Here is a 27109-nt window from a genome sequence, read left to right on the forward strand (position 1 = left end):
TAATATAAATGTGTTTTAAAATTTGATATCTATCTACTAATTGATTCAGTAAATAACTTGCATATAAAGTTACTGTTTTTTTATAGCAGTCCAGTAGGAGGCAATATGTAACTTATTATATACCTTATATTATATAGTGTATCCTGTCTGCTCTAGTCTATTAAATGTTTATCATTTCCCAAATCCATTCTATATTCCAGAAGACTATAATATTTGGTGGGTTTCTGTGCCAATCCTCTTCCTTGTATTCGCTATTGGGATGATTATGTTCTGGCAACATACAAGACTCAGGTAATGAGCACAAATTCTGTTGAAATTTTCATCACATTAATTTACTTATGCATTAAATATTTCTTTTTTTATTATTATTTGTTGGCTTCCTATGATTATGTAAAAGAAAGCAAAGTTCGAAAGTGACATTCCTCATAATCATAAATCTTGTCACCATAATAAGCATTATCCTAAAATGAAAACTAATAATAATTAGCAGAAATGACTAATTATTAATAGTATGAAGAAACCTATTCCTAATAGTAAGTACAAATCCTTAATAAGTAGGATAATAAGCAGAAATCTATTCCTAATAGTAAGCAATTAGTTATAAGTAAAACAATCCCTAATAATAAGTAAACAGAAATGACTAAGAAGTAGAAATTCCTAATAAGTAGATTAGTCATTTTAAATCTAGTTCTAATAGTTAACATAAATTCTTCATAAGTATAATAATGTGCAGAAATGTAAACTAAACAGTAAACAGAAATTCCTAATAAGTAAAATAATAAGAATTATAGTCCTAATAATAAGCAGAAATTCCTAATAATAATCAAAATAAGAATAACTAAGTAAAGTAATTCCTAATAAGTAGAATAAGGAGAAACTCCTAGTAAAATATAGAATAAAAAGTAGAAATCTAGTCATAATAATAAGAAGTTCTTAATAATAAGTATAATAAGCAAAAATTCCAATAATAGGTAGGAAAAATAAGCAGAAATCCTTAATAAGTAGAGTAAAAAGCAGATATTCTAATAATAACTTGAATAATAAGCAATAATCCCTAATAATCCCTAATAATAAGTAGATTAATAAGCAGAAATTCCTAATAATAAATAATTAAACAGAAATTCCTAATAATAAGTAGAAAAATAAGCATAAATCTTGTCCTAATAAATCCCTTATAATAATTTGAATTATAAACAGGAATTCTTAATAATAACTAGAATAATTAGCAGAAATCCAGTCATATTAATGAGGAGAAACTCATAATAAAGTAGAATAATATACAAAAATATTTTTCTAATATATTTTTCTAATAATAATCAAAAATTTGTAATTATAAGTAGAACAATAAGCAGAAATTCCTCATAAGCAGAATAAAAAGCAGAAATCTAGTCCTACTAATAAGCAAAAATTCATAATAATAAGTAAAATAATTTGCAGAAGTATAGACTTAATATAAGTATACATTCTTAATACAGTCATTAGAATAATGAGAAATCTATTACTAATAACATACCTCCCAACTGTCCCGCTAATCGCATGAATGTCCCTTTTTTTGGGACATTCCCGCATACCTCACATGGCCGTCAGTGTCCCATGGTGGGGGGAGGCAGTTGGGAGTCCCCCCCCCCTGTCCCCTGTGAATAGACGCTGTGCACATGCTCACACGCGCTTGTGCTGCTATCTCTGCTCCTGCCGGTGCTTTCTTCCCAGGTGGCTGCCTCCGTGTCCCTGCTTCTGTTCTGCGGCTAGCGGGTGGCTGATCAAAAATTAAGGAATGCTCCATATATTTTACACTAAGAAGTCTATTAAAAGTTATATTTTAACTTAATAATCATACCATATAACTTATAAAATAAAGAGTGCGCCCAAAAAGGCACATTTGTCTTACCGTTTGCCCCTTGCAAACAACCCCCCTTTTTTCAGTTACAAATACTGAATGTGTTGGGCGCACCACCAATCCGAGACTACAAAAATCTACAAAAGTAGTCCAACATATTGGTCCTAATAGATGTTTTTCTAGAATGTTCTAATTGACGATAAAAGTCTGTGCGGATCCAAACCCCCTTTCTGTGTAACATATGTACAGTTGTAAGTCATATTAGTACAGATAATGTCATTAAAATCCCATGCTGATATTTTCTATTCCGCAGGCCTTGTTTCGGTACGGAAAAGAACGGCACTGAAGATGTGCAAGAAAATCCCACAGTGGTAAGAATCAATAGGATGTCACTGAAATTTTGATCTGATATTTATCTATCTGATATCAAGTTGAGTCACATGGAGAAAAAGAAGACTCGTTGTGGGGGCACTCTTAGGATATTTACATGCGTATATGTAAATATAACTATCTATAGTTACCAGAGATTCGTGGAAAAAGGGGCTGTAGGAATTGTGATATGGCTTAAAACTTAACCTTTAATAGTCTTAGATTAATATAAATTAGCACAAAAAATACATTTAAATTACACAATTAAAGTTTTGAAATATGCACTGCAGCTCAAGATTATGTCCCTGTCTGTGAGATAAAGATTCTTCAATGAGCAATTTCAAGAGCTCGTAATTCAGTACCTATATCAAATTTCAGGCCAAGAGCTCACAAAGATCCACCGCTGTGTTTAATACTCTCAAAGATCACACAGCAATAAATTGTATTCAGAGTGTAACAAAGAGAGCTTGCTAGCTCACAACATTGTAAATCTAGTAGCTGATGTAATTGGACAAAGTAACAAACATACATTCGTCTGTAACAAATATTGACAAGTGAGTATACCTATCCCAGTTATTGATATTGTCTGAGTCTCTTTGCCAAATTGTCAGTGTCTTAGTTCAACATTAGTGTGACAATATAAACAATTATCAGGTCAAAGACAAGTATTTCTTTATAAGAGAGAGATAATGGCCCTTATTCTGGTTGGTGCGGTAATATCCGCGTGCGTTCGTGCCGCCGATGTTTTGTGTCTGCGCATTTTCAGAGGCATCTCTGCGCATGTGCGAGCCGGACGCACGGCAACATTCCGCATGAAATGTGTACACTACGAACAGGGGGTGGAGAGGGGTGTGAAGGGCTATTTGGGCTCATTACCATATGTTTACACCCCGCGTTTCATGGGCATTTCAATGAAAACGCTGGGCGTACGTATGGTAATGCGGTCGTGACGCACGTGTAGGGGGCGGACATATGACATTGCCGGATGTCAGCTGCCCGCCCAGATCCCTGCTTTTGCACGGAGAAATGCCCGTGTGGTCTGAGGTTGCGGGAGCTGGCGGACCACTCGGCCCTGCATTCGATGTTCTGCGACCATCGAATGATGGGGGAGGTTCCCTGAGATGGAGGAGGCGTATTCCATGAAAAATACACGTGCGGTCCGTTCGGCCAGCTTCTTACCGCGTACGGACGGAGTTGGCGATCCGTATGGAAGGCGGGGTTTAGGACGCACGGTGCTGGCCGCATATTCGGATCCGGCCGCACCGATCAGAATAAGGGCCAAAGTGATAAAGTAGCTAATAGCTTGCAAGTGTCTATATCTCACCCAATTCTCACTCTCCCACCATCATAAATTTAGAGGATGATAGATACGAAAGTCGGGGAGCACTTCCAGCCTATAAATAAGTTAAATAAAGGAGTTTCTCTTTTTTCTCCTGAATACTTTAATAAAACAGGATCTGGATTTCTTTTTGAATTATTTACTCCATTTTTAATAATAAATTGAAGATATCCAAGTCAGTGGAGTACCCAGTGCGGAAACCAAACAAATAAACCATATTCTATCTGATATCAATCAATCTACAGCAGTGGTTCCAAAACAGTGTGCCATGGCACCATGGGGTGCCTTAGGACACTTGCAGGGGGTGCCTCGGGCTGGTGGTCCAGGAGTAATTCAAATTCAAATTGGTCAAAATAATAAGTAAAAGTATTGTTTGTGGCTTCAGAATTTTAAATATATGGACAAACAGAAGCCAATCCTATCCCTCACCACATAATTACTCAAGGATGACATTTATAAACAATTTACAACTAAATATATATATATTTTTTCCATTCTCAAAAATAAACTTTTGGCATAGAGGTGCCGTGAATTTAATTTTGATACTCTAGGGCAGTGGTTCCCAACCTTTTTTATCTCCCGTACCCCTTGATTAGGCTTTTAATTTATGAGTACCCCCTACTTTCAATTTAAAATATAGACAGTACTTATGAATGGAGTGGAAGTGAGCGGTATGTGTATCCTTATGCATGTCCTTATATTAAGGAGTAGCGGACAGGAATCGTGCCCTTCCGTGTGTGCCCGCTGGCTGTGTATTGTCTCCAGGGTTCCCACTTACACCTGTAGGATTAATGCCGCTGCTTCTTCCACCCGTGTCAGTGCAGGGCAGATGATCGCTGATGTCTGAGGGCAGCACGGGTAGCTCCCAGTGGATTGCTGGTCAGGCAAAAGCACAATGAGACGCTGATGACGCTGAAGACAGAACCATAAGTGACACAACATGGTTCTTCTCCATAGCAATGGATCTTCTTCTTCTGCCATCAAAATACTTTTTCATCTTCCGCCATTACCAATATTATTTTCAAGTACCCCCAACTGGTCTGAAGAGTACCCCTAGGGGTACTAGTACCCCAGGTTGGGAACCACTGCTCTAGGGTGCCGTGAATCAAAAAAGTTTGGGAACCACTGATCTATAGTATCTGTTTATTTACTTGGTACTTGTTTAGTTTCTCGGCGGCAGATATCGCATGCGATTTGTATATGATTTGATGTGCGATGTGATTTAGTACCTGTTCAAAACCCCAATATCCACTACGGCATAGAGCTGATTTTATATAGCGTGGCGAGCGCAGCGAGCCACCGGGCCCGAAGCGTGGCGAGCGGATGCTGAATACTTTACATGTATTCCGCGTCCCCTCACGGGGCGTCGCTGCACTCGCAACGGAATACATGTAAAGTAATCCATGTCCCCTCGCGGGGCTCGTTACGATCTCCACACTATATAAAATTAACTCTATGCCATAGTGCATAGTGGGGTTATGAACAGGTACTAAATTGCATCGTACATCATATCGTAGGCGATATCGCATGCAAATCATATGCAAATCGCATGCCATTTATCTGCCGCCGTGAAACTAAACAATTGCCATTTATTTGATATCTATCTTTTAAACTTTAATCTATCTATCTATCTATCTATCTATCTACAGATGGAGCGCCTCTCGTTCTTGCCGCCAGGCCGCCATGGCGGAGGTTCTGGCGCTCCGATATTCTTCTTGCGCTGACGTCTGCCAAGGGGCGTGGGTGCACGCCATGCAATACAATCCGCCACCACTGGGTGGCTAATGCTCCATCAAGCTATAGTCGGAGTGATATACTGTAATGTGCCAATGGAATCCCACCATTCGCCGTACGGAGCGCGCTTACAGTATGAGACGCTCGTGCGCAATGAGACGCTCGTAGGAAATGAGACGTTCGTGCTAATGAGACGCCCGTGAACATCGGAGTGAGCAAAAGGGTTGTGTAGTGTCATGATCCTATACAAACATTTACCTTCACGTTCACGTAGCCGATGCTGAATATTTTGTACTGTTGGTACTGTGCATAATGTGTATGCAGCTGAAGTCAACCGCCTCCTCCCCTTCCAGTACAGCTTGCTGGACACAGCACAATAGTAGCAAAGTACTTTACTGTAGTACCCTGCCATAATAACAACTCAGACGCAAAAGCGTCTCATTCCTGGAGCGTCTCCGCAACTCAGTCGCAGGAGCGTCTCATTCCTACAGCGTCAGAGACGCTCCTGCGTGTCAAACAAATGCAGCGCCTCTCCGCCCGCGTCGGCATGATCCACTCTCCGCCAAAGAGACGGGATCATGCTCGTGCCGGCGGTGTGAGAGAGGCGCTGACTAGGCTTGCCAGGGACAATAAATTATTTACTGTAGTTCCTGCGCTTCATGCACGCGCTGCAGCACAAATTTTACGCATGCGCAATGAGGTTTTCAAAAGTGACATCTGGTGGATGATCACTAGTACTGCACTCATCCGGAGACGCCACTGCGAATCGCCAAGCTTTTAAAATGTATTGCGATGCCGGGCGCCGTGGCCCGCCATGGCCAGCTGGAGGTACAATCACCATAGGTACAAAGGATGAGACCCGCTCTATCTATCTATCTATCTATCTATCTATCTATCTATCTAGCATAAAGGACTCTATGGGTAATACAGATAATAGCATATTAAAGAAAAACACAACATTAAAGTTTATCGAGTCTAGACCTGATTATAGGTAAATGGGCCATTTACCTTTAATCATGTTTAGACTCGTTAAATAGAATTTCTTGTTGTTGCTATTTCTCAGAGTTTCAGAAACTGATGGTCTTTGACTGACTGGTCCATGGGCAAACCTCTCCTTCAGGAGAAATCATTCTGTGGAGCCAGTTACCCGCCCCCAGCCTACATTGTCAAGCCCACATTCCCATGGCAACACCCAGCGTTTTCATGGAGACGCCTGTGAAATGCGCCCCAATCCCTGCAAATGGCTCGGCAACTATGCAAGTCGGCGAAGCCAATCAGAAAGGGGAGCGGCACATGCACATAATATACGATGTGCAATCCCCAAACCGTCGGAAAGGAGCCAAATTCACCCCTGTCCAAACAAATCAGAATAACCCCCTTTATCAGTACCCACAGGTGACGTGAGACTACAGGACAATACTGAATGCTTTTGCCCTAATTTGTTACAATGTATAAATCTGGAACGCTGGTTGGTGATTTACGTGAATCTGTTGTTAATTTGTTACTGGCTAATTTGAGGATATATTTTATTGTCAGATTATAGAAGAGGTGGAGCCGTATGCCAGCTTCACTCAGAAAGTCAATTCAATTTATAATTCTACAAATGAACTCTCAGATGAGAAAAACTGGACAACAGACAACAGGATTCCGAAGGATTATTGCTGAAGACATTCTTATATTTATATAAACTATTTGTTTTTTTGTATTGTTTTATGTTGTGTGTGTGTGTGTGTCTGTACAATATGAGAGACAGAATCTCGTCAAAGTGTTATAAGAAATGAGTTATTACCAAATAAAGAATATATCTACATATATATATATATATATATATGTATATATATATATATAAACTAGTAAGCACGCTTGAAGCAAATGCTTCGAAAGCTAGTATGCTACCTTGTTTTTGCCTCTTTGTTTGTTCATGTGAAAGAGAAAGAAAGAGATTTAGGGGGAAATGTAATAGGATGAGAGATTCAGAAAGTGAGAGATTTGGTAAGAAATCTCTAGGAATCAAGTGTAAACGATTACCACTTTAAAAAAAAAAAAAATGGAGATTTCTTACCAAATTTCTCACTTTCTGAATCTCTCATCCTATGAAATTTCACCCGACGTTTCACTCGCTGTCAACAGATGGCAGTATTTCGGAGACACACGGACACTACACATATACAGTATATAGATGATTAGTATTTTTATGTGCCCAATCATTAAAATATGTTTTATGAATTTTCTAACATTTTACAGTTTGTGGTATATCACAAAACCTCTGATTGATAAATATTGATAAAAATAATAAAATACTTACAGTACAAGAACTTTATGGAAAGAAATACGTTGCAGTGTTACCAGTGGCTTCCTTATTTATGTGGCCAGGAGATCTGCAATTGTGGCCAGCAGATCTGTAATTGTGGCCAGCAGATCTGTAATTGTGGCCAGGAGATCTGTAATTGTGGCCAGCAGATCTGTAATTGTGGCCAGCAGATCTATAATTGTGGCCAGGAGATCTGTAATTGTGGCCAGCAGATCTGTAATTGTGGCCAGCAGATCTATAATTGTGGCCAGGAGATCTGTAATTGTGGCCAGCAGATCTGTAATTGTGGCCAGCAGATCTGTAATTGTTGCCAGGAGATCTGTAATTGTGACCAGGAGATCTGTAATTGTGATCAGGAGATCTGTAATTGTGGCCAGCAGATCTGTAATTGTGGCCAGGAGATCTATAATTGTGGCCAGGAGATCTGTAATTGTGGCCAGGAGATCTGTAATTGTGGCCAGGAGATCTGTAATTGTGGCCAGGAGATATGTAATTGTGGCCAGGAGATCTGTAATTGTGGCCAGGAGATATGTAATTGTACGTATGTTCAGGATTACGGTTTATGCACATAAATAAACAAGCCAGACAGCTTCTAGTCTGCAATCTGCAATGGCTGCAGCCCCTAGAGGTGGGGCTGTGGCACAGTTCAAAATTAGGGGAATTAAAAATTATTGGAGACACGCTACTGCCAGTGAGTCAGTTTGGAATGACAGTTGGTGTGGTTCCCCTATTTGAATTTTGAACTGTGTTGCAGCCCCACCCCTTGAGCCACCACTTGTAGCAAAGGATTGTGGGGCTAATGTGTTTTTTTATTTGACCTGAAGAGGAACAATATTTTTCTGTTGGGGTCAATTTATTTTGCACCAGTGGGCGCACTTAAAAAAACAAACAAATAACATACAAATGAATGGGCAGCCACTGATCCCCCTGCCTGGCTCTCTTGTCGCCGGCATCCCCCACCCACTGCCGCCACCTGCCTGGCTCCGGGCCGCACATAAGATTTAGAAAATCTTATGGGCAGCCCGTCCGACCTCCCGACTCTCGTCCGATGTGAATGGGACTGTGCATTGGGTCAAAGGGGATGTCTACATGGGCGATTTGGGCCCATTTCCTGACTCGATTCATCCGAATTGGGTGAAATCGTGCCCAAATCGTGTAGTGTAGTGCTTGGGGCTGGGGGTTGGGTGGACCTTATTCTACCTAAGTAAATATATTCTGTTGTAACCCTGTTGGACTCTATTCTATCTGAGAAAATATATTTTGCTATACATATTTAATATTGTAAGAACAATTGATGAAGTTTAAAATTAAAATGTTTAATTTTGGATAAATGGACATATTTACTGTTCCTATATTTGTTTATGATTAAAAATTCATATTTAGGGGTCAAAGGCCAAATATGATGTATAAGTGTAATAAATTAATAGAAATGTGATTATAATTTGATCTACTATTATGGTGCTTTCACACCACAAAACCTGCTTAGACCCGGTTTCTTACAACGGGTCAAAGCAGGTTATGCCCCTTTCAGACCGCACATATTACCTGGTATTATACCGGGTCTAAGCAGGTTTTGCGGTGTGAAAGCACACTACTTTCGGCGGGGCCACTGATCGGCAATGAGGCAGTAGTATTACCTGAGGTTGTCCCTGGAACATGGCGGAGTCCAGCGGAGGATAATAAGTCTCGCTCACGCCGAGCAGCTGCGGAAACCCCGGGGACGCGGGAGGCCATTCAATGACAGGTAGTATGGGGAGTGCAATGCAGACCCTGTGTGGAGCTGGCTAGTGGCGGTGACACTACGGGAGTCTGGGGGATCCAGCAGGCAGAAAGGGGTGTGGAGCGGCCGGCGGGCTCCGGCACACTTATACCCCTTTCACATCGCCACTGAGGTCCCGCTCATTAAATATTCACTGCACTGGGTTCCACTCATTAGATATGCACAGAGAGGGACCAGCTCAGTGCTCACTACTGCCAGGGTCCTAAATACCGTTTCAGATCCGTTCAGACTGCAAAAAAATGGGTCTGAAATGGGTAGGACCCTGCTTTTTTACCGTTTTGATATACCATTTTTTTTTAAACGGTAAATTCACTCTGGACCTTTCAGACTGCACATATGACCATTTTGAAATGGTAAATAAAAGGCAATATAACGGGTAGTAAGTGCGGTCTGAAAGGGGCATTAGTGTCATGTAACTGGTGATGGCGCCACCTAGTAACCATAAAAATACCAGTGGAGAATTACATCTCTCCCCTCTTTCTCCCGATCAAGTTTTTGTAACATGTGATCGGAAGTTGTAACACAAATGAACTTGTTCTAGAAGTACATTGTTCCACCGATCACGTGCCTCACCGATACTCACCAACTATTACTAGACACGTGGAGCGTGATGCATGAACACTGCCTCGCAACCAGAGACGCATTGTCCACTTTTATTATAGGATTCATTCAAGCACCACGATCTGTGGGGATCCAGCTGATCTACAGGGTGCGGCGACGTGATCCTCCTGGGAAACAGAGTCCAACTATACAATGTACATCTATTTTGAATATGTTAGATTGGTACTTGTTTCCTAGCACGGCGCCACCAATTTTAATTGTATGCGATCGGGTTGCAATCGGGTTGCAAAAATTGGGTCAATCGCATCGCATGCAACCAAATTGCATGCGATGCAATTGACCAGACTGACCCGATTTTTTACATTGGAGCCTGCGAGGGGCGGCGGTACGCATCCTCCGACCTTTTAATACCCCCACTATCCACGTCGGCGTACCGCCGCCCCTCGTGGGCTCGCTGCACTCGCCTCGCGTCGGGTTGGCGTTCATCGTGGGGTGGCGTTAACAATGGGGGGCATTTGACATAGAAATTACCCATCAGGGTGGGTATACAATAAAAAATTGGGTATGGGGGGCCATTTAACATTGGTTCCTATGTAAAATCGGGTCCATCGCATTGGTCGCATTGTATGCCATTATAATGGCATATAATGGACCCGATTTTACATAGGAATTTAACATTCCATTCAATGCTTACAATGTAAAATCGGGTCGGTCGCATCGCATGCCATTATAATGGCATGCGATGGACCCGATTTTACATTTATCGGGAAACCTCCAAAAAAAGCCCGGGTCGGTCGGGTCCCATCGCATGGGACCCGATGGGCGCCGTGCTAGGAAACAAGTGCCGTTAGATCATAGGAAAAAGATAGCGAACGATCCCAAGTACCTGACTGCCAGGTCATGTGACCCCATAGCGGGAGAACATCAATTCATTTGAAGTCTATACAGGTGTGTATGGATACTTTTTAAATTATAATGCATATATTATTGATTACTATATTAGTAAATACTGTTTGGGACATCCTCGTTACATACGAAGTGACACTTATTGATTCTTATAATGGTTCCTTTGATTAATTTAGTATAGAGTAATTCACATGTGAATTACATCTGTAATTAGTGGATTGGTAGGTATAGAGCTGCCTTTTACCCAAACCACACACTTGCTCCTGAGGAAGCCGGAAAACATATGATCCGGGGAAACGCGTTGAGCTTTAGTCATCCAATGAGATCAACTACGACCCAAACTTATCCACGTAATATATCCTAAAGTTATCGAGCAGCACAAAGAACTGCAGAGTTCAATACAGGGGACACTCCGCATACCCCCACTGAAACCAGAGGATAAAAGTGGACTGCCATCAGAGACCTTGAATTCTTGAAAATATAGTGAATCCCAGGAATTCTGAAGATCTACCTGCAGTCTATGGGATATCAGCTTTATCCCTAATACTCCGGACCCCACCTGTGGACCAATTTGGGATTGGTAATATACAGTATAAAAACTTTGTATTCCAACTCAGGGGAACATTTTCCTGTTCAATGTAAGAAAAGTTCATGAACTTAGCAGCTCATATACCAAATATTATTATTATTATGATGTGATAATTGTTATACAGGTCGAGTATTCCTTATCCAAAATACTCGGGACCACGAGAATTTTGGATAAGGGATATTTACGGCTTTTAGAATAATTTTGTTTTTTAATACTTACCTGGTCCCCTGATGGTCAACAATATCCAAAGTGTCCCCCGGCATCCAGGGAGGCCTTCAGGATCCTCTTCAGCGGTCCCAGGAGTGCATTGTGCGAGTACACATGGAAGAGCGCGCAATGCAATCCTGGGACCGCTAAAGAAGTTCCTGAAGGCCGTTGTGGACATCGGGGGACATGGTAAGTATGAAAAAAGGGGCGGGGGGGATCCGAAATATTCTAAAAAAAACCACAGTTTTTGGAATATTTCGGATAACAGATCTACGGATATGGAAGACTCGACCTGTATTCGATTTTAATTTAATTATATATGTATTTAGTTAAATAAATTAATATCATTGTGAACCATCTTACATAGGCCCTTATTCTGAACTGAGCGGTACGGCCCGCGTGCGGCCGTACCGCCGATGTTTTCACTCTGCACATGCGCAGAGGTCAATCTGCGCATGTGCAGGCGAAATCGCCGCACATAAAGTTTCTACGCCGCAAAGGGGGCGTATAGGGGCGTGAGGGGCTTCATACCCTCATTTCCCTATGCATACGCCCCGCGTTTCATGGGCGTTCCCATGCAAACGCGGGGCGTATGCATGGTAATGAGGCTATGACGCCAGTGATGGGGGCGGAAAGCTGACATCGCCGGATGTCAGTTCTCCGCCCCCATACAAGCTTTCACACGGACGATTGTCCGTGTGGTCTCAGCTTGCGGGAGCTGGTGGGGCGTGCGGCCCTGCCTTCGATGGTCGCAGACCATCGAAGGCAGGGGGCAGCTCCCACCATGGTGGAGGCGTACGCCCCACCATTTTCATGCGGATCGCCAGCCGTCCGTGTACGGACGGCCGTGGCGATCCGTATTGTGGGCGGGGATTGGTTTGTGCGGCCGGAGCACCGTATGCGGCTCCGGCCGCACAGATCTGAATAAGGGCCTAAGTTACATAGTAGGTAGGGCTGAATGAAGACTTGCGTCCATCTAGTTCAGCCTGGTTTTATAATAGCTTGTGCCTTCTAGTATAGTATGCTCAGGTATATTAGAGAAGGATTATGTTTCTTAACTGTACCCATGGATGTTTTTAACCAATAAATGTTTGTCCAGCCTTATTTTAAATGTATTTATAGTGTCTGCCGACACCACTTCACTATGAAGAGAGTTCCAAAGTTTGACTGCTCTGACGGTAAAGAAATGTTTCCTTATAACTGAACAAAATCTTTTTTCTTCTAATCTAAACTCATGCCCTCGCGTCCTAGATTCCTTACTAGTAGAAAAAAGGGTGTTTGACAGTTCCTTATATTTGCCCCTGATATATTTGTACATATTGAGCATGTCGCCCCTTAAACGTCTCTTCTCTAATGTAAATAGTCCCAGATTGCTTAATCTCTCCTTGTAGCTTAAATTCTCCATTCCCCTAAAAAACTTTGTTGCTCTTTTTTGGATTTTTTAGAATTCTATGATGTCCTTCTTATAGTGTGGGGCCCAGAATTGTACTCCATATTCGAGATGAGGTCTAACCAGTGCTTTGTACAGTGGCATAATTACTTTTGAGTCCCTGGTTTCCATGCCCCTTTTTAATACATGCTAGAATTTTGTTGGCCTTTTTTGTTGCTATATTACATTGAGCACTACACCCCAGTTTGTTATCGACTCCTAGATCCTTTTCAAGTGCTGAATTACCCAATGCCTCCCCATTTAGGTTATAACTAGCACACTGGTTATGTCTCCCAAGGTGCATAACCTTACATTTAACAACATTGAACCTCATCTTCCATTTTTTTGCCCACACATCTAGATTGTCAAGATCATTTTGAAGCATGGTGGCATCTTCTGATGATTTAATAGCTCTGCTCAGTTTTGTGTCGTCTGCAAAGATGGATACATTGCTGAGTAACCCCATCCCAATATCGTTAATAAAAATATTAAATAAAATCGTCCCTAGTACCGAACCTTGAGGCACCCCACTTAGTACTGGTATCATAGTTGATACTGCACTGTTCACGACCATTCTTTGTTCTCTATTACACAGCCAATTCCCTACCCATCTACAGATATTTTCCCCTAATCCCAGGTCCTCCATTTTCTTTATCAACTTCTTGTGTGGTACTGTATCAAAAGCTTTAGGAAAATCAAGGAAAATCACGTCTACATCGTTTCCGTTATCAAGGTTTTTGCTAACCTCCTCATAGAATCCTAGTAAATTAGTTTGGCATGAACAAATTTTCACAAGCCCGTGTTGGTTAGTACTTATACATATAATTTCAAAATGAAAACCATTTTTTCTTTTTTTGTACCTTTTAGGGCAGTGACTACCCCTTGCCAGCTTCTGATAATTGCACATCACATTTGACCTCTTTTTCTTTATATGAGGGTACACACTACACTAGTTTGGGTTCCATGTGTTTAGATGTTGACATTGACACCATAAAGGCATGAAAAACTAATGTCGACCTTTTGCTTGTGTTGACCTTTTCCATGTGAACCCTGTGCTTGTGTCGGGGTTTTGTCAATGTTGACCTTGTGCATATCGATATTTTTGGTCCTATTGACTGTCAGCCTAGACACTGTTGACCTGTGATCCATACCCATTCGGAGGGAGAGAGGACTTATGTTTTTGATGTCCGGATGGTGCTCAGCAGATCTTCGGTCATCCAGCCCAGTCGGTAATCCTCCGGTTCAAAATGTTCTTCAATTCTTCAGTCGTCGGGTCCAATCCATCTGACTATTCTCTGGTTTTGAACATTCTTCCATTCTTCCTGCATCAGGTCCAGTCTGTCTTGTACATGGCAGTTCTTCATTCATCCAGTTCAGTCCGCCTGGTAATTCTCCGGTTCCAAACATTCTTCAATTCTTCTGTTCTTCTGATATCCAATCCACTTCGTTTGGTAACCCGCCATGTTTGAGTGTTCTCCTGTCTACACCCTACACTGGGTTCTTCCAACGTTCCTTGTTTTAAGTCTCCTAGAATCAGGACAAGCGTAGAGGACCAAAGCAGGTGGCCATGACGTGCCTTAGTGTCAAGGTATTAGGATTGGATGATCTCGTGAGTGGATCAGGTAATACCATAGAAGCAGATGGAGTTGGTTTAAAATGAGCTGGTTTAATGAATGACTGCTGCATAAAGGATAAAACAAGGAAGATGTCCCAAATAACGTCTTTGAAAATTAAATAAATGCTTCTTGCGTGCGTCTCACAATAATTAAACTAGCAGAGATGTGCAGGGGTCTGGTGATGTAACTGAGATTGGTCTTGGTGGAACAATGTGAAGAACAGGAAGAGACCTGGGAAGTTGAAGAGGCTGATGATTGACCATGGATTCCGGTAGGAGGAACAGGAAGACGTTGAAGTTAATAGTCCAGGATAGGTGCCAAAGGAAAAGGATAACTGGTTCTCAGGTGATGGAGATGGACACGGTTAGCAGAAGCTAGAAGAATTTGGATCTAAATAAGCAGAAACCATTGGCGATTGGGAAATGACTTGGACGACTGGAGTGCAGTTTACTGAGCAAGGTCCGGACATCCAGCAAAAGTTTAGGCAGACAGAATACAGTAGAATAGAAACAGAAGCCAGCAGGAAGCCAGGGATTAGCGGATGTAGACAGCCCAATTTACTGTTTGTACTAACCTCGAGTTGCCTAGGCAGATCCTTCTTAAGAACCGGAGTTGGCTGCCATTGGCTGCTCAGACTGTGATCCTTATAATAGGGTTAGGTGGTATAGGTGTGCACTATAAACTGTGAGCTCACAAGCAGCCCTCTGCTGGCCAGAAGGAAGAGCAACACCCACTCCTTTGGATTTCTGAAGGCAAAAGGGTGGTCAGCAGAGTGGCGCACAGAACTCACAGAAGATATGTTTGAAAAAAATCTGGACCCATATGCGGGAATATAGTTTACCAGATAAAAATACTTTTATTCACTTTAAAAACAATTTTTAAAAAACACTGCACATAAAGTGCCAATGCAGAGCAGCAAAAACAATTCAAGAGGTGCAAAGGAGTGCACGATATAAAGTGCACATGCAGACAGTAAACAATTCAAGAATAACATGCAACATGACCTGTATTAAAAAACGGGGGTGTTCTAATGAGGATGCCATCACACTGAAGGGGGGACTATTACACCATCTGGTTCTACGTTTATTTAAGCCTGTGCGGTGGTGCACTTTTACTACTACCCGGGACTTTCCATCTACAAGCATCCAGCCCACCGCACCTCCAATAAATGGTGAGATAAATGTTAGAACCGTTTTTTAATACATGTCATTGTGCATGTTATTATGGGTCCAGATTTTTTCAAACATATCATCTGCAAATTTTGTGCGCCACTCTGCTGACCACCCTTTTGCGCAGACTGTGATGTCAGAAAAGAGCCCGCTGCCAAGACCCGCACTGCTGCCCTACCACCTGCAATCCCCCCCCCCCAACCCCATGGAGAGCTGCCGCCCTGCACAGACAGATGAGTAGCGAATTCGCGGCAGCTACCCTTGACACTTAAAGTTCATACCTCCTTGCAGCGGTACCTGGTGAACACCCATGGAGTGGTAGACTCTGCACCACTGTTCTTGATCACGTTAACCCAGGGTTGCCGACTTCATTATTCTCCTCTCCGGGAGAAGCCCGGAGAGGAGAGTGTCAGCAGCCGCTCAGGGGGCGGGGCTTAAGAGTGACATCACCAAGCCCCGCCCCCATGATGGTAAAACAGCGAATTCACAGATCTCCGTGGAGGGGGTGGGGCTAAAATGACGCGATTGTGCCGTTTTAGCCCCGCCCCCTCCTCTGAGACCCGAGGATTGCGGCATTTTAATGCCGCGATCCAGGGGACAGCGGGGGTCCCCCCTGAATCCGGGAGGTTTGCCCACCCTTCCGGGGGGCCGGGAGGGGGACCCGTTTTTCGGGATACTCCCGGAAATTCCGGGAGGGTCGGCAACCCTGCGTTAACCTCTATTGCTAGTTTCTGCTGTTCATGCACAGAATTTACATCAAGCCAGCTACTCTGCAACCTACATGTACAAAGTCTACTCAAACCATAACAGCTGCGCCGGACCTACACAATCCTGATCCCTGACACAATCACTTGCCCCACTAAGAAGCAAAGAGCACATTCACACTACAATAGACTCATTACATGATACAGTAGCTCTGGTGCACTATGGGGTGCATCACTTGTGCAGTTTTGTACACAACTGTAATTAGTTACTGGTTTGTATATGTGGTTTGGCCATGTGAGTTCCACTCCCACGCATGGAGGAAATGTGATGTTGCAGACCCGGTCAGTAGGATGACACTGTACAGCCACAGATATGTTAGTAGTGAGGATGTCTCGCTGTGTGGTGGGCTGTGCGCCCGTTGTGTTTATCATGCTGGCTGCCAGTGGTCTACGTCCCTCATTATCAGGTACGTTCTCTCCTAGCAATCCTGGTTTATTGCCATTTTTATCTAGACTTTGGGGGTTATTCTAATTCACTCTCAGAGGCAAATTCCTTCTCAAGTGGACAAAACCATGTGCACTGCAGGGGGGCAGATGTAACGTGCAGAGAGAATTAGATTTGGGTGAGTTATTTATGTTTCTGTGCAGGGTAAATACTGGCTGCTTTATTTCTACACTGCAGTATAGATCTCACTTTGAAGTGAAACCCCACCCAAATCTAATTCTATCTGCACATGTTACATCTGCCCCACCTGCAGTGCACATGGTTTTGTCCATTTGAGAAGGAATTTGCCTCTGCGAGTGAACCAGAATAAGGGCCTTTATTTGGATAGTTTTTGCAATTCACACTAAACTCCTTCTAATAATAATAACTATATTTCTGCCTGAGAGAACCCAACTTAATGTATTTATAGCCAGGGATGGACATACATGTTTCAACTGATGCTTCAACTTTTATGGGGGCTCATTTGCATACAGCAACAATAGGGAAACATCCAACAAGTTCCAGAGGGGTAAATTTACTGAGATAGGAGTTCTATTGAATATGGGATGTTACTTATAGCAAACAATCAGATTCTACTTCTAGAAGATAATAGATTGAATCTGATTGGTTGCTATTGGCAACATCCTATATTCAATAGTTCCCCGAAAATAGTTCCCTCTCACAGAACATCCACTTTCAATAACCTTACGGAACCCCCACTTCATTAAGTTCATAACAATGATTCTGAAACAGCAGATATGCTGTCACCAGCAGCCAGCAATCAGGCGCTAATTAAATAATATTATTAAAAACTAGCAGATAAAAACATTGAATAGAAATTGTTTATAGAATATAAAGATTATTAGCATTGATGTGCATCCTCCGTTATACTTTCTTACATAGAATTTACCTGATTATGGTACATCCACATGACGTTTCGGTCCACTGGACCTTTATTGATCTTGATAAAGATCCAGTGGACCGAAACGCGTTGTCATATCCAGCGTGTGTCACGGCATGGACTTGCTGTGTTCCCGGCACTGACCTGGGTGAGCCAGTGGAAGGCGCAGAGAACCGGAAGCTGGGAGGCTTGAGATATCTGGAGCTCATGCACGGAGGGATGGAGAATGATGACCTGCCGGGGACACAGAGGATTGGCTGGACCTAAGGCAGAGGTGCGGGGTCTAAGCCCCCGCAAGGGTGTATGGACTTAGCTGCAACTGCCGACCAGGTCGCGGCCCTCTACCTAGGTTCCTCTGTGACTTTGGCAGGGTTTGATACTCTGGAGACACTAGAGCAATGATGTTGTTGGTGATCGATGGCACTGAATGCTTGGTAGCAACACAGAGGGCACAGAGGAATGTAGGTAGCAAGGTGTACACAGTATAGGGGACTGAGTACCGTGGGATGCGGCCTGGGAGCCGGTTGATGGTATTCGATGGTGCAGCCAGGGAGCCGGAGGAAAGTACTTGTGATGCGGCCTGGGAGCCGGAGATGAATACTCGGTGATGCGGCCTGGGTGCCGGAGGAGACTCGGAGGGGATCGATGGTGATCACTGGGGATCGCTGGGGTGGCCTGGGAGCCGAGAGGTGATGGGCATGGGAACCCACTGGTATCCAAACGCTGAGCAGGTAACCTGGGCTGCACACAGAGAGCTGGATCACACGGCAGATGGAACTCGTGGAAGCTTCTGGCAGGAGTGGAATAACCAGGAACGCTGAGGATGAAAGCGGGTAACAGCGGACTCAGGTAACCGGACCTCTGGAGCAAGTGGGGAGTCTTGAAAGGAGCTTGAGGCTGGAGAACTTGCAGGGGAACTGACAAGTTGTTGAAGACGAGGAGGAGACTGTGAAGCAGGCTTTTATCCCTCCAGGTGATTAGGGAATCAGCCGCAGGCTTGGGGAATTAGCCGCAGCAGCAGTGCACAGACCAGGAAGTAAGCTGGAGTTTACCTGGATCATGTGACCCGCAATCAGGACAGGGAATACACCTGGAGCCCTAGGTGACACAGGGGATGACTTGTGAGCAGGAGACATCACACCAGGGATTACAGACTGTACCGGCAGCAGATCTGCGGCGCAGATTACACCAGCGTGCCGGTAAGGGGCGCACGCGAGCGGCATGAGAACCGGGGTTCCTGACAGCGTGTGAGCAGCCATGTTTTTATCCAGACACTGGCAGGGCCAGTGCAAGGCACCGGAGCGCCCCAGGCGAGTCGGGGTGGGGGCGTCCCGGTGCCGGGGGGAGGGGGGTGGTACCTGTGGAAAAAACTTGCTGCCCCGGCGTCCCTGCAGTACTGGGGCGTTTAGGGGTGTCCGCGCCGTAGTGGTACCTGCGGCGCCGTCATGTGTATAAAGCTGGCTGCGGCCGGCGGGGTCCCTGCAGTGAATAGCAAATAACTAGCGCTTCCCGCGCCGCCGCGTGCATAGCGCTAGTTATTTTCTATTCACTACAGGGACCCCGCCGGCCGCAGCCAGCTTTATACACATGACGACGCCGCAGGTACCCCTACGGCACGGACACCCCTGACCGCCCCAGCACTGCAGGGACGCCGGGGCCGCAAGTTTTTTATACAGTTCGCTGGGGGTGAGGGGCGAACTGCCGCCCTCCAGGTGCCGGCGCCCTAGGCAAATGCCTAGAGCTGCCTAGTGGTGGCGCCGGCCCTGGACACTGGTCATATGTATTTTATCTTTTTACATGCTTTTATTGGACTAAATTCTATTTTTTAACTTTTTGGGGATTGAAAAAATTTTTTTTTGTCTTTTTTAATTTTTGTTTGTTCCTGTATGTAATTGGATCTTATATTTTACCTTATGGATTCTGTATAAAGCCCGTTCTTGTACACTTTGGGCCCCCCATTCCTTGTATGGAAGAAGGGAACCCCTCTTTTTTATTATTAAAATACCTATTTTTGATTAATGGTGCCTCAGGAATTCCTTGAAGGAGAATTGTTGTTGCAGTCACAAAGAAACCTCCATATGCTTGCATACAACTTGATTCTGAGTGAGGAAACGGTATGCTCATTGGATATTGTACACCCTTTTGAAAAACATCTGTGAATAAGGGGAGAGAAGTTAGAAAGAAACTGCTACATGTGTTAACCTCTCATTAGCCTCAGTAAGTGGGGTACGCCATTCTAGCCTTATTTTCACATGGTTTTACCTGATAAGGGAATTGAAAAGGAAAAATAAACCGTTATAGGTGTTGATTGTATACTGTTTCCCGGAAGTGGGCTACACTACCCAACGCCATCCTTTGGCATTTAAAACAAAGTGTCATTCCCCGCTGGGCACGGCCGCGGCTACTCACCCCGCCGGGCGCACCAGTCCCTGCGCCGCATCAGTGCTTGGCCGAAAGGGTCCGGGGGGGGGGGGGGGGGGGAGCCTCATGTGGGGGTTCCCAGGTCTTCTGCAGTGGGTCCGGCGGCGAGTCGGGCACGCCATCTTGGCCATGTCATGTGACCGGCAGGCAGGGATGATTTATCTTTTTTGTGGAGAGGGGCTGGTCTGATCCGGCTGGGCAGGGCTATAAATCCCAGCAGGCTGTAGCCTCAGTGCTGGTACAATGCTTCAGCTGACAGAAGCATATCTCTGCAGCAGCCTCCAGTGTCATTGTGTGGTACCACGGTCCCATTCCCAGCTCTGCCTCTGAATCCTGATTCTGTCTGATCCCTAAACCTGCTTGTTCCCGTCTCCGTAACCCAAGCCAAGTCGGCCATTTAACGTTCCAGTTATATATCACCACGAGTTCCTAAGCAAAGTCGGCCATTTACCTTACAGTTATCCATCACCAGAAGTTCCCCAAGCCAAGTCGGCCATTTAAGTTACAGTTATCATCACCGGGAGTTTCCTAAACCAAGTCGGCCATTTTAGTTACAGTTAAAAGGTCCTACAGCTCTCACGCTTAGCCGGTCTGATTGCAGACTGTCAGTCTCTGAGTGCACGTGAGTTCTCCCAGCGAGGGGCGGCGACTTGCTGTCCAGACGCAGCAAAACCCAAACCTCCTTGCGGGGGTCCCTGGCGAAGACCGCTGGGCAGTTAGACTTCACGCCCTCGTTATGGAGTTCCAGCTAATACTCACAGCCAGAGATTTATGCGAAGGTCTTACATTCAACCCGCTAAGTTTCCCACACCTGGACAGTCACCTAAGGTGGCTCCTCAATCCCCGCCGGCCGTGACACAAAGACACCTTTATATGTTTAAAATTCCTCACATTGAGGTGAGCAAGGTACGCCAGCAGGGGCCAATCATCTCATTGATATAAAGAAACCTTTATATGTATGGTTGAACCCTCATTCAATGTGAGTGGGGTATGTGTTTTCAGTCCTTTATCTGTAGTATATCACCGCACATGTTCCAGCCCCTCCTATAGAGGAGGATGAGATACGTACAGGAATGTTTTTCAACATTTCAGAAAATATAGCTCCAATCAAGAACAAAGACACTGTATTATTTGCACGATTGTTTTTTTTTGTATTTTTCCACATATTTGTTGAGCATTGATCACCTGTCACAAACTGGTATCACCACAAGGACCATTCACTATATATTCTGGAACATGACAGGACCTTCTGTGATCACTACGATTGAAAAATTCACTCACAAAAGAACTGTTTATTTGGAAAGACGTAAAAAATTATTTTCACTTATTCATGTTTAATGTTTTGTAAATGTGTACACCACTCAAATTTTTCCGCCAATAGATATACATTAATTACCACTTGTTATTAAATTCTACATCCAAGCCACGAAATGCACCGTCTTCACCTGCATTGCCCACTTCCATTGGTAAATTGGAGGCTGGCAACAGGTGGCATCTGGGTCCAGGAGAGTAGGCTAGTAAATATACTGAGGTAGGTATGTAAATATTGGTGTAGGGACTGCACTAAATACAGCCATTTCATCACCAATAATTCAGCCGGGCTCCGGTAGAATTAGGGGGTGTGGCCAATGGCAGGAGGCGTGACCAGACCTCCTCCTTACAACAACAACAAAAAATATACAGCCAGATTCTCTAAGCTTCAAAAGTGATATAATTGATATTGATAAGCAGCCAGCCAATCAGCTCCTGTCTGACATTTTTCAAACACAGTCTGGGACATGGCAGGCAGGAGCTGATTGGCTGGCTGTTTATCACTCTCCATTTTATCACTTTTGAAGCTTAGAGAATATGGCCCATAGTTTGATGATTGGCAGCTTGGCTGCACACGCCGCGCCGGGGACGCCAGTGTATAGTGGGCATTGGGGTGCGGGTCTAGCATGCAGGGAGAAATTGAGGACAGGTTGTCGCTGCAGCTGCCTCCTCTCTCCTGAGCACTGAGCAATGCATGCTGGGTCTGAGAGAGAGGCAGTTAGTTCTCGCACCCTTCAATGGGGGAGGGAAGAGCGGGATTCGGGACCCTCGAGCAGACCCAGGCCTCACCCCCCCTCCCGGCATTTCTGCATTTGCAAATCCTGAATCACACAATGCCTGAGCCCAACACTCAGTGATACCACCAATATGTATCATTACTTTCTGTCTTTCAGATGTTTTGCAGATGTCGGTAACTGTCAGAATCGGTCATTCCGCTGTTCTGCAATGTGACAATAATACATATAATGACGTCATGTCTGTAATGTGGAAGATCCATCTCCAGAATAATTATACATGTCTAATGGCAAGATTGGCTGCAAATGAATTAGAACCAGACACCAACTGTAGTGCGAGAATGAAAGGTGACAATTTATCACTGACTATCGATAGTGCTCAGATATCTGATGGAGGAAACTACACCTGTGAAATAGTCACTGGCGATCGGACATTCATCAGAGTAATTACATTACATGTATTAGGTAAGTAACAGCTTGGATCTGTACTTTAAAAAAAAAATTAGAAAAGACTCTTGTTTGGGGCACTCTGAGGTCACGGTCCCTTCTCTACCGGCGCCGGCTGCTATAATGAAAAGTGACTCTAAAAAATGGCTGCCCCCATACTGCAGACAGTTTTTAAGAATGCTAGAGGAGGCCACCGCAGCCCCCCCGGCGTCCACGCTTTCTCTGCACCTCCCCGCCACCGCGGGGGCTGCGGTGCTATAGTTACACCACTGGTCTGTACACAGACAGTGAAGTGTGGCCTCTGAATAACAGTGGTTCACAAAGGAGCATGCGGTCCCCCGGAAATAATAGGTTAATCACTAGGTTTGTTTCTGTGCAAGGTAAATGCTGGCTGCTTTATTTTTACACTGCAATATAGAAATCAGTTTAAAGTACACACCCCACCCAAATGTAACTCTCTCTGCACATGTTACATCTGCCCCACCTGCAGTGCACATGGGTTTGTCCATTAAAGAATGAGTTTGCTTTTGCAAGCCAGCCTGAAATTAATTTTCTGTAACCTGCTGCTGAAGCAAGTATTCTTTAGTCAATGAAACATTATACCTGTTTTCAACTGATATGAGACATACAAAAGGCATCTCTTTTAAGTGTTCCAATATACAGTATATGGAGAGTAGAAAAAAAAAAGACACACAACACTCCCATCGCACTCTAAAGGGGCATACACACACATTGAGATGTGCGCTGCCTTTTGTGTTAAGCAGGGGCGTAACGCCCAGAGACAATGGAGGCTCCAGCCTCTGGGCTCCCAGCCCTGAAGGGGGCACCTGCATGTAAAGCAGCACCTGTGCGGTGCACCTGTAGTTAATCGGCTCTATACTAGAAGCCCTGCCAACATGTGCAATAGGGGACAGTATGGCTCCTGCCTGGTACCACTCAGCCTGCACTGCAGCAAGCTATGCTGCCGGACTCTGAGATGACACGCACCATATTTGGGGAGGAGACACCAAACTTGCCTCCAGGCAACGGAGAGGAACTTACGCCCCTGGTGTTAAGTGATCTAGGGTAAGTGATCTGGGTGGCACACATCCTAACATGTGTCCTAAACATCACAGTGATATGACTTCGGGCTGCAACACATGGTCCTACAGTAATCAGAGAAGCAGTACACACTTCAATGAAGCATGAGACTCCCTGACAGTAATGATGACCCCACAGTGACAGCCAGCACCCATTCACCCCTGTGTCCAGCACCCATGCACCCCTATGCCTAGCACCACCCATGCACCCCGATTCTGTTATATTCAGAGCGGCATGGGCACCCTGTTGTCAAAGGACATTGCAGGGTGACTCAGGTCTTACTTGTGCAGAGATGTGTTTAATATACGCTAGAGTTCCAGCATCAGTTGGTTGGGGTTTGCCTGTGTGCGCACAAGTTGGTGCAGGTATCGGGGATACTGTGAGGGTGCCGTTTATTCAGAGGTGTACCGCTTATGTGTGCGGTGAGTCCCGCATCCTCTGTTGGGACATATGGATATGGATGTCCGCTGAAGACTGCCGCTGGTAAAAGCACGTTCCACCTGCCAACTGGCTTGTTCATTTCCGCTGTTATTGTGAATTGCTGTGACAGGTTATTCGGTAGTTCAGTATTTGTCTGTGTCACGTCCAAAAACTACTACCACGGCCCCGCACGTCGCTATGGCTCAGCAATTAAGATCCAGAATGCTGGGTATTAATCGATCAGGACCAGCAGTGTTCTCACCGCAGAACACTGGGCCAGACATATCGCTCAGCAAACAGCGCTGTGCAGCGCTGTGCGCTGGGCGATCTTGCTGAGCGATCCTGAGTGATCTACATTGCTCAGATCGCTCAGCAGTGTCGTCCCGTGTGTAGGCCAAATATACATTGTTCTACAGTACCCACATTTCAGTCACTCTACATTTGGCTCTGCGCCTTTCTCTAGAAGAGCTAAGTGCTCTGCACTGAATAACCCCGAGGGTTTATGATCTGCGTTACTTACCAGCACACCACAGAGCAGATGAAACAGACACTAACACGGCATCAGCTTTGTAGCCTACTAGATATGGTCCTCGGTGCAGCGGCGTAGCTACATATGTGGCAGACCCTGCGGCGGCTTGGGGGAGCAGCACCAGCAGGGTCTGTGGTGGGCGCCGCTGGCTAAACTGACAGGTGACCCAGGCAGCAGTGAGCGCTGAGCTGGTCACGCCCTGTACATATCTACTGAATGGGGACCCAGTGCAGTGCATACTGAATGAGCAGGTCCCCACCCCGTGCATATGTAATGAGAAGGTCAGGGACCCGCTCATTAAATATGCACTGCGATGGGTCTCCGCTCATTAGATATGCACGGAGCTGGATCAGTTCAGCGCTCACTGCTGCCTGGGTCGCCTGTCAGCTCAGCCAGCGGTGACCATAGTCCTTCTTGGGGGGGCCCCGAAATTTTTTTTGGCAGGGGGGAGAAAAATTTCTAGCTACGCCACTGCCTCGATGCTGCCTGTGTGGTTTCCTATCTCTCTCTTTTCAGCGATGGGAGAGATCCACCATAATCTTGTATTCTTCCCTGTCTTCCATTCATGTGTTCATTTCTTTTATAAGCCCTGGATTTTATTATACAGTAACATTGTCCTTAGTATTATCTATTTCCTCTTCATCTTTACCATAGTTATGTTCTGTGACATCTTCACCTTTCCTCCTCTACATTTCGCCCTCTCTTCTATACTGTGGTACATTAATACTGTGATGTTGTTATTGGATGAGGTCACGGGTGACATCATCAGATCATGCAAACTGAACCAATCATCTTTATCATCCTTCATGAATTGTCCCATCTGTTAGCAGTTCCAATATGGAGTCACTTTGGACTTCTCTCCTTCCCCAACACTCGTGTCTGCTGTGGTGTATTGCCCTCAGCATGACCCACTGGACCTCTTCACCAGAGACCTCCATCCAGGCTCCCTGATCTTCACAAGCCCAGGGATGGAACTGTGGAGGGGCTGTCTATGCAGGCAGTCTTTTGAGGATATTCCACATCATGTGCATCCAGGGGCTGGCTGGCAACTTTTAGCCTGGGGGGCAAGTCCAGAGCACTGGCCCATAAGTAACAGCGCATCGTTAAATTAAGGTTTTTTTGTTTAATAAATATGTATTATTAAAAAAAGATTAGGCCTGGAGTTAATTATACCTTAGATACTTGATTGAGCTCAGCTGTCACTCACTCAAGCAAGTTTCACGGTCTGTTTGGGCACCATTTCACCCGATTTGTATGAATCGGGCCATGAAATCGCCCCAAATCGCACATGTTGACATCCCCTCCAACCCGATGCGCGGTCCCGTGCACATCGGATCGGAGTCGGGAGGATGGACGGTCTGCACATAAGATCTGCTAAATCTTATGTGCTGCCCGGAGCCATGCGGGGGACTGCAGCTGGCGGGGGGACCTACCAGGAGGGAGCAGGGGGGACAGAAAAAAAAAAAAAAGACCCCCAGTGACAGAGATGCCTTGATGTACGGCCTGGGGGCTTAGCCCTATATCTTCAGATATATGCAACCAAGATCTCTGTATTATCTGATTATTATATGTATATTTCTCATTCAGTGTGCAATTGGGATACAAACTGTTTTTTTTCCTAACCAGATTTACCCCTCCCTGTTGGCACCTGAATGATATTACCTCTGATTGAGCAGCTTGCCAATAAAAGTGTTGATCTATAATTGTGGCCAGCAGATCTGTAATTGTGGCCAGGAGATCTGTAATTGTGGCCAGGAGATCTGTAATTGTGGCCAGGAGATCTGTAATTGTGGCCAGGAGATATGTAATTGTACGTATGTTCAGGATTACGGTTTATGCACATAAAAAAACAAGCCAGACAGCTTCTAATCTGCAATGGCTGCAGCCCCTAGAGGTGGGGCTGTGGCACAGTTCAAAATTAGGGGAATTAAAAATTAGGGGAGACACGCAACTGCCAGTGAGTCAGTTTGGAACGACAGTTGGTGTGGTTCCCCTATTTGAATTTTGAACTGTGTTGCAGCCCCACCCCTTGAGCCACCACTTGTAGCAAAGGATTGTGGGGCTAATGTGTTTTTTTATTTTACCTGAAGAGGAACAATATTTTTCTGTTGGGGTCAATTTATTTTGCACCAGTGGGCGCACTTAAAAAAACAAACAAATAACATACAAATGAATGGGCAGCCACTGATCCCCCTGCCTGGCTCTCTTGTCGCCGGCATCCCCCACCCACT

The 27109-nt window shown here is 44.7% G+C and overlaps 2 protein-coding genes across 2 annotated transcripts in view; both read left to right on the forward strand.

Moving 5' to 3' along the window:
- LOC146058672 (cell surface glycoprotein CD200 receptor 1-B-like) overlaps window positions 1-7238 on the forward strand; it is a 34376-nt gene extending 27138 nt beyond the window's left edge. The window contains exons 4-6 of the mRNA XM_083170936.1: window positions 201-291; window positions 2151-2208; window positions 6816-7238. Coding sequence (XP_083027062.1) covers window positions 201-291; window positions 2151-2208; window positions 6816-6944 — 278 coding nt within the window. The 3' untranslated portion in view covers window positions 6945-7238. The remainder of the gene's footprint in view (window positions 1-200; window positions 292-2150; window positions 2209-6815) is intronic.
- A 15422-nt stretch (window positions 7239-22660) lies between these two features.
- The window catches only part of LOC146058673 (cell surface glycoprotein CD200 receptor 1-A-like), a 53655-nt gene continuing 49206 nt past the window's right edge, over window positions 22661-27109 (forward strand). The window contains exon 1 of the mRNA XM_083170937.1: window positions 22661-22867. Coding sequence (XP_083027063.1) covers window positions 22690-22867 — 178 coding nt within the window. The 5' untranslated portion in view covers window positions 22661-22689. The remainder of the gene's footprint in view (window positions 22868-27109) is intronic.

The sequence above is a fragment of the Crinia signifera genome, chromosome 2 (genome assembly GCF_055691185.1).
Source record: "Crinia signifera chromosome 2, ASM5569118v1, whole genome shotgun sequence".
Lineage (NCBI taxonomy): Eukaryota > Metazoa > Chordata > Amphibia > Anura > Myobatrachidae > Crinia > Crinia signifera.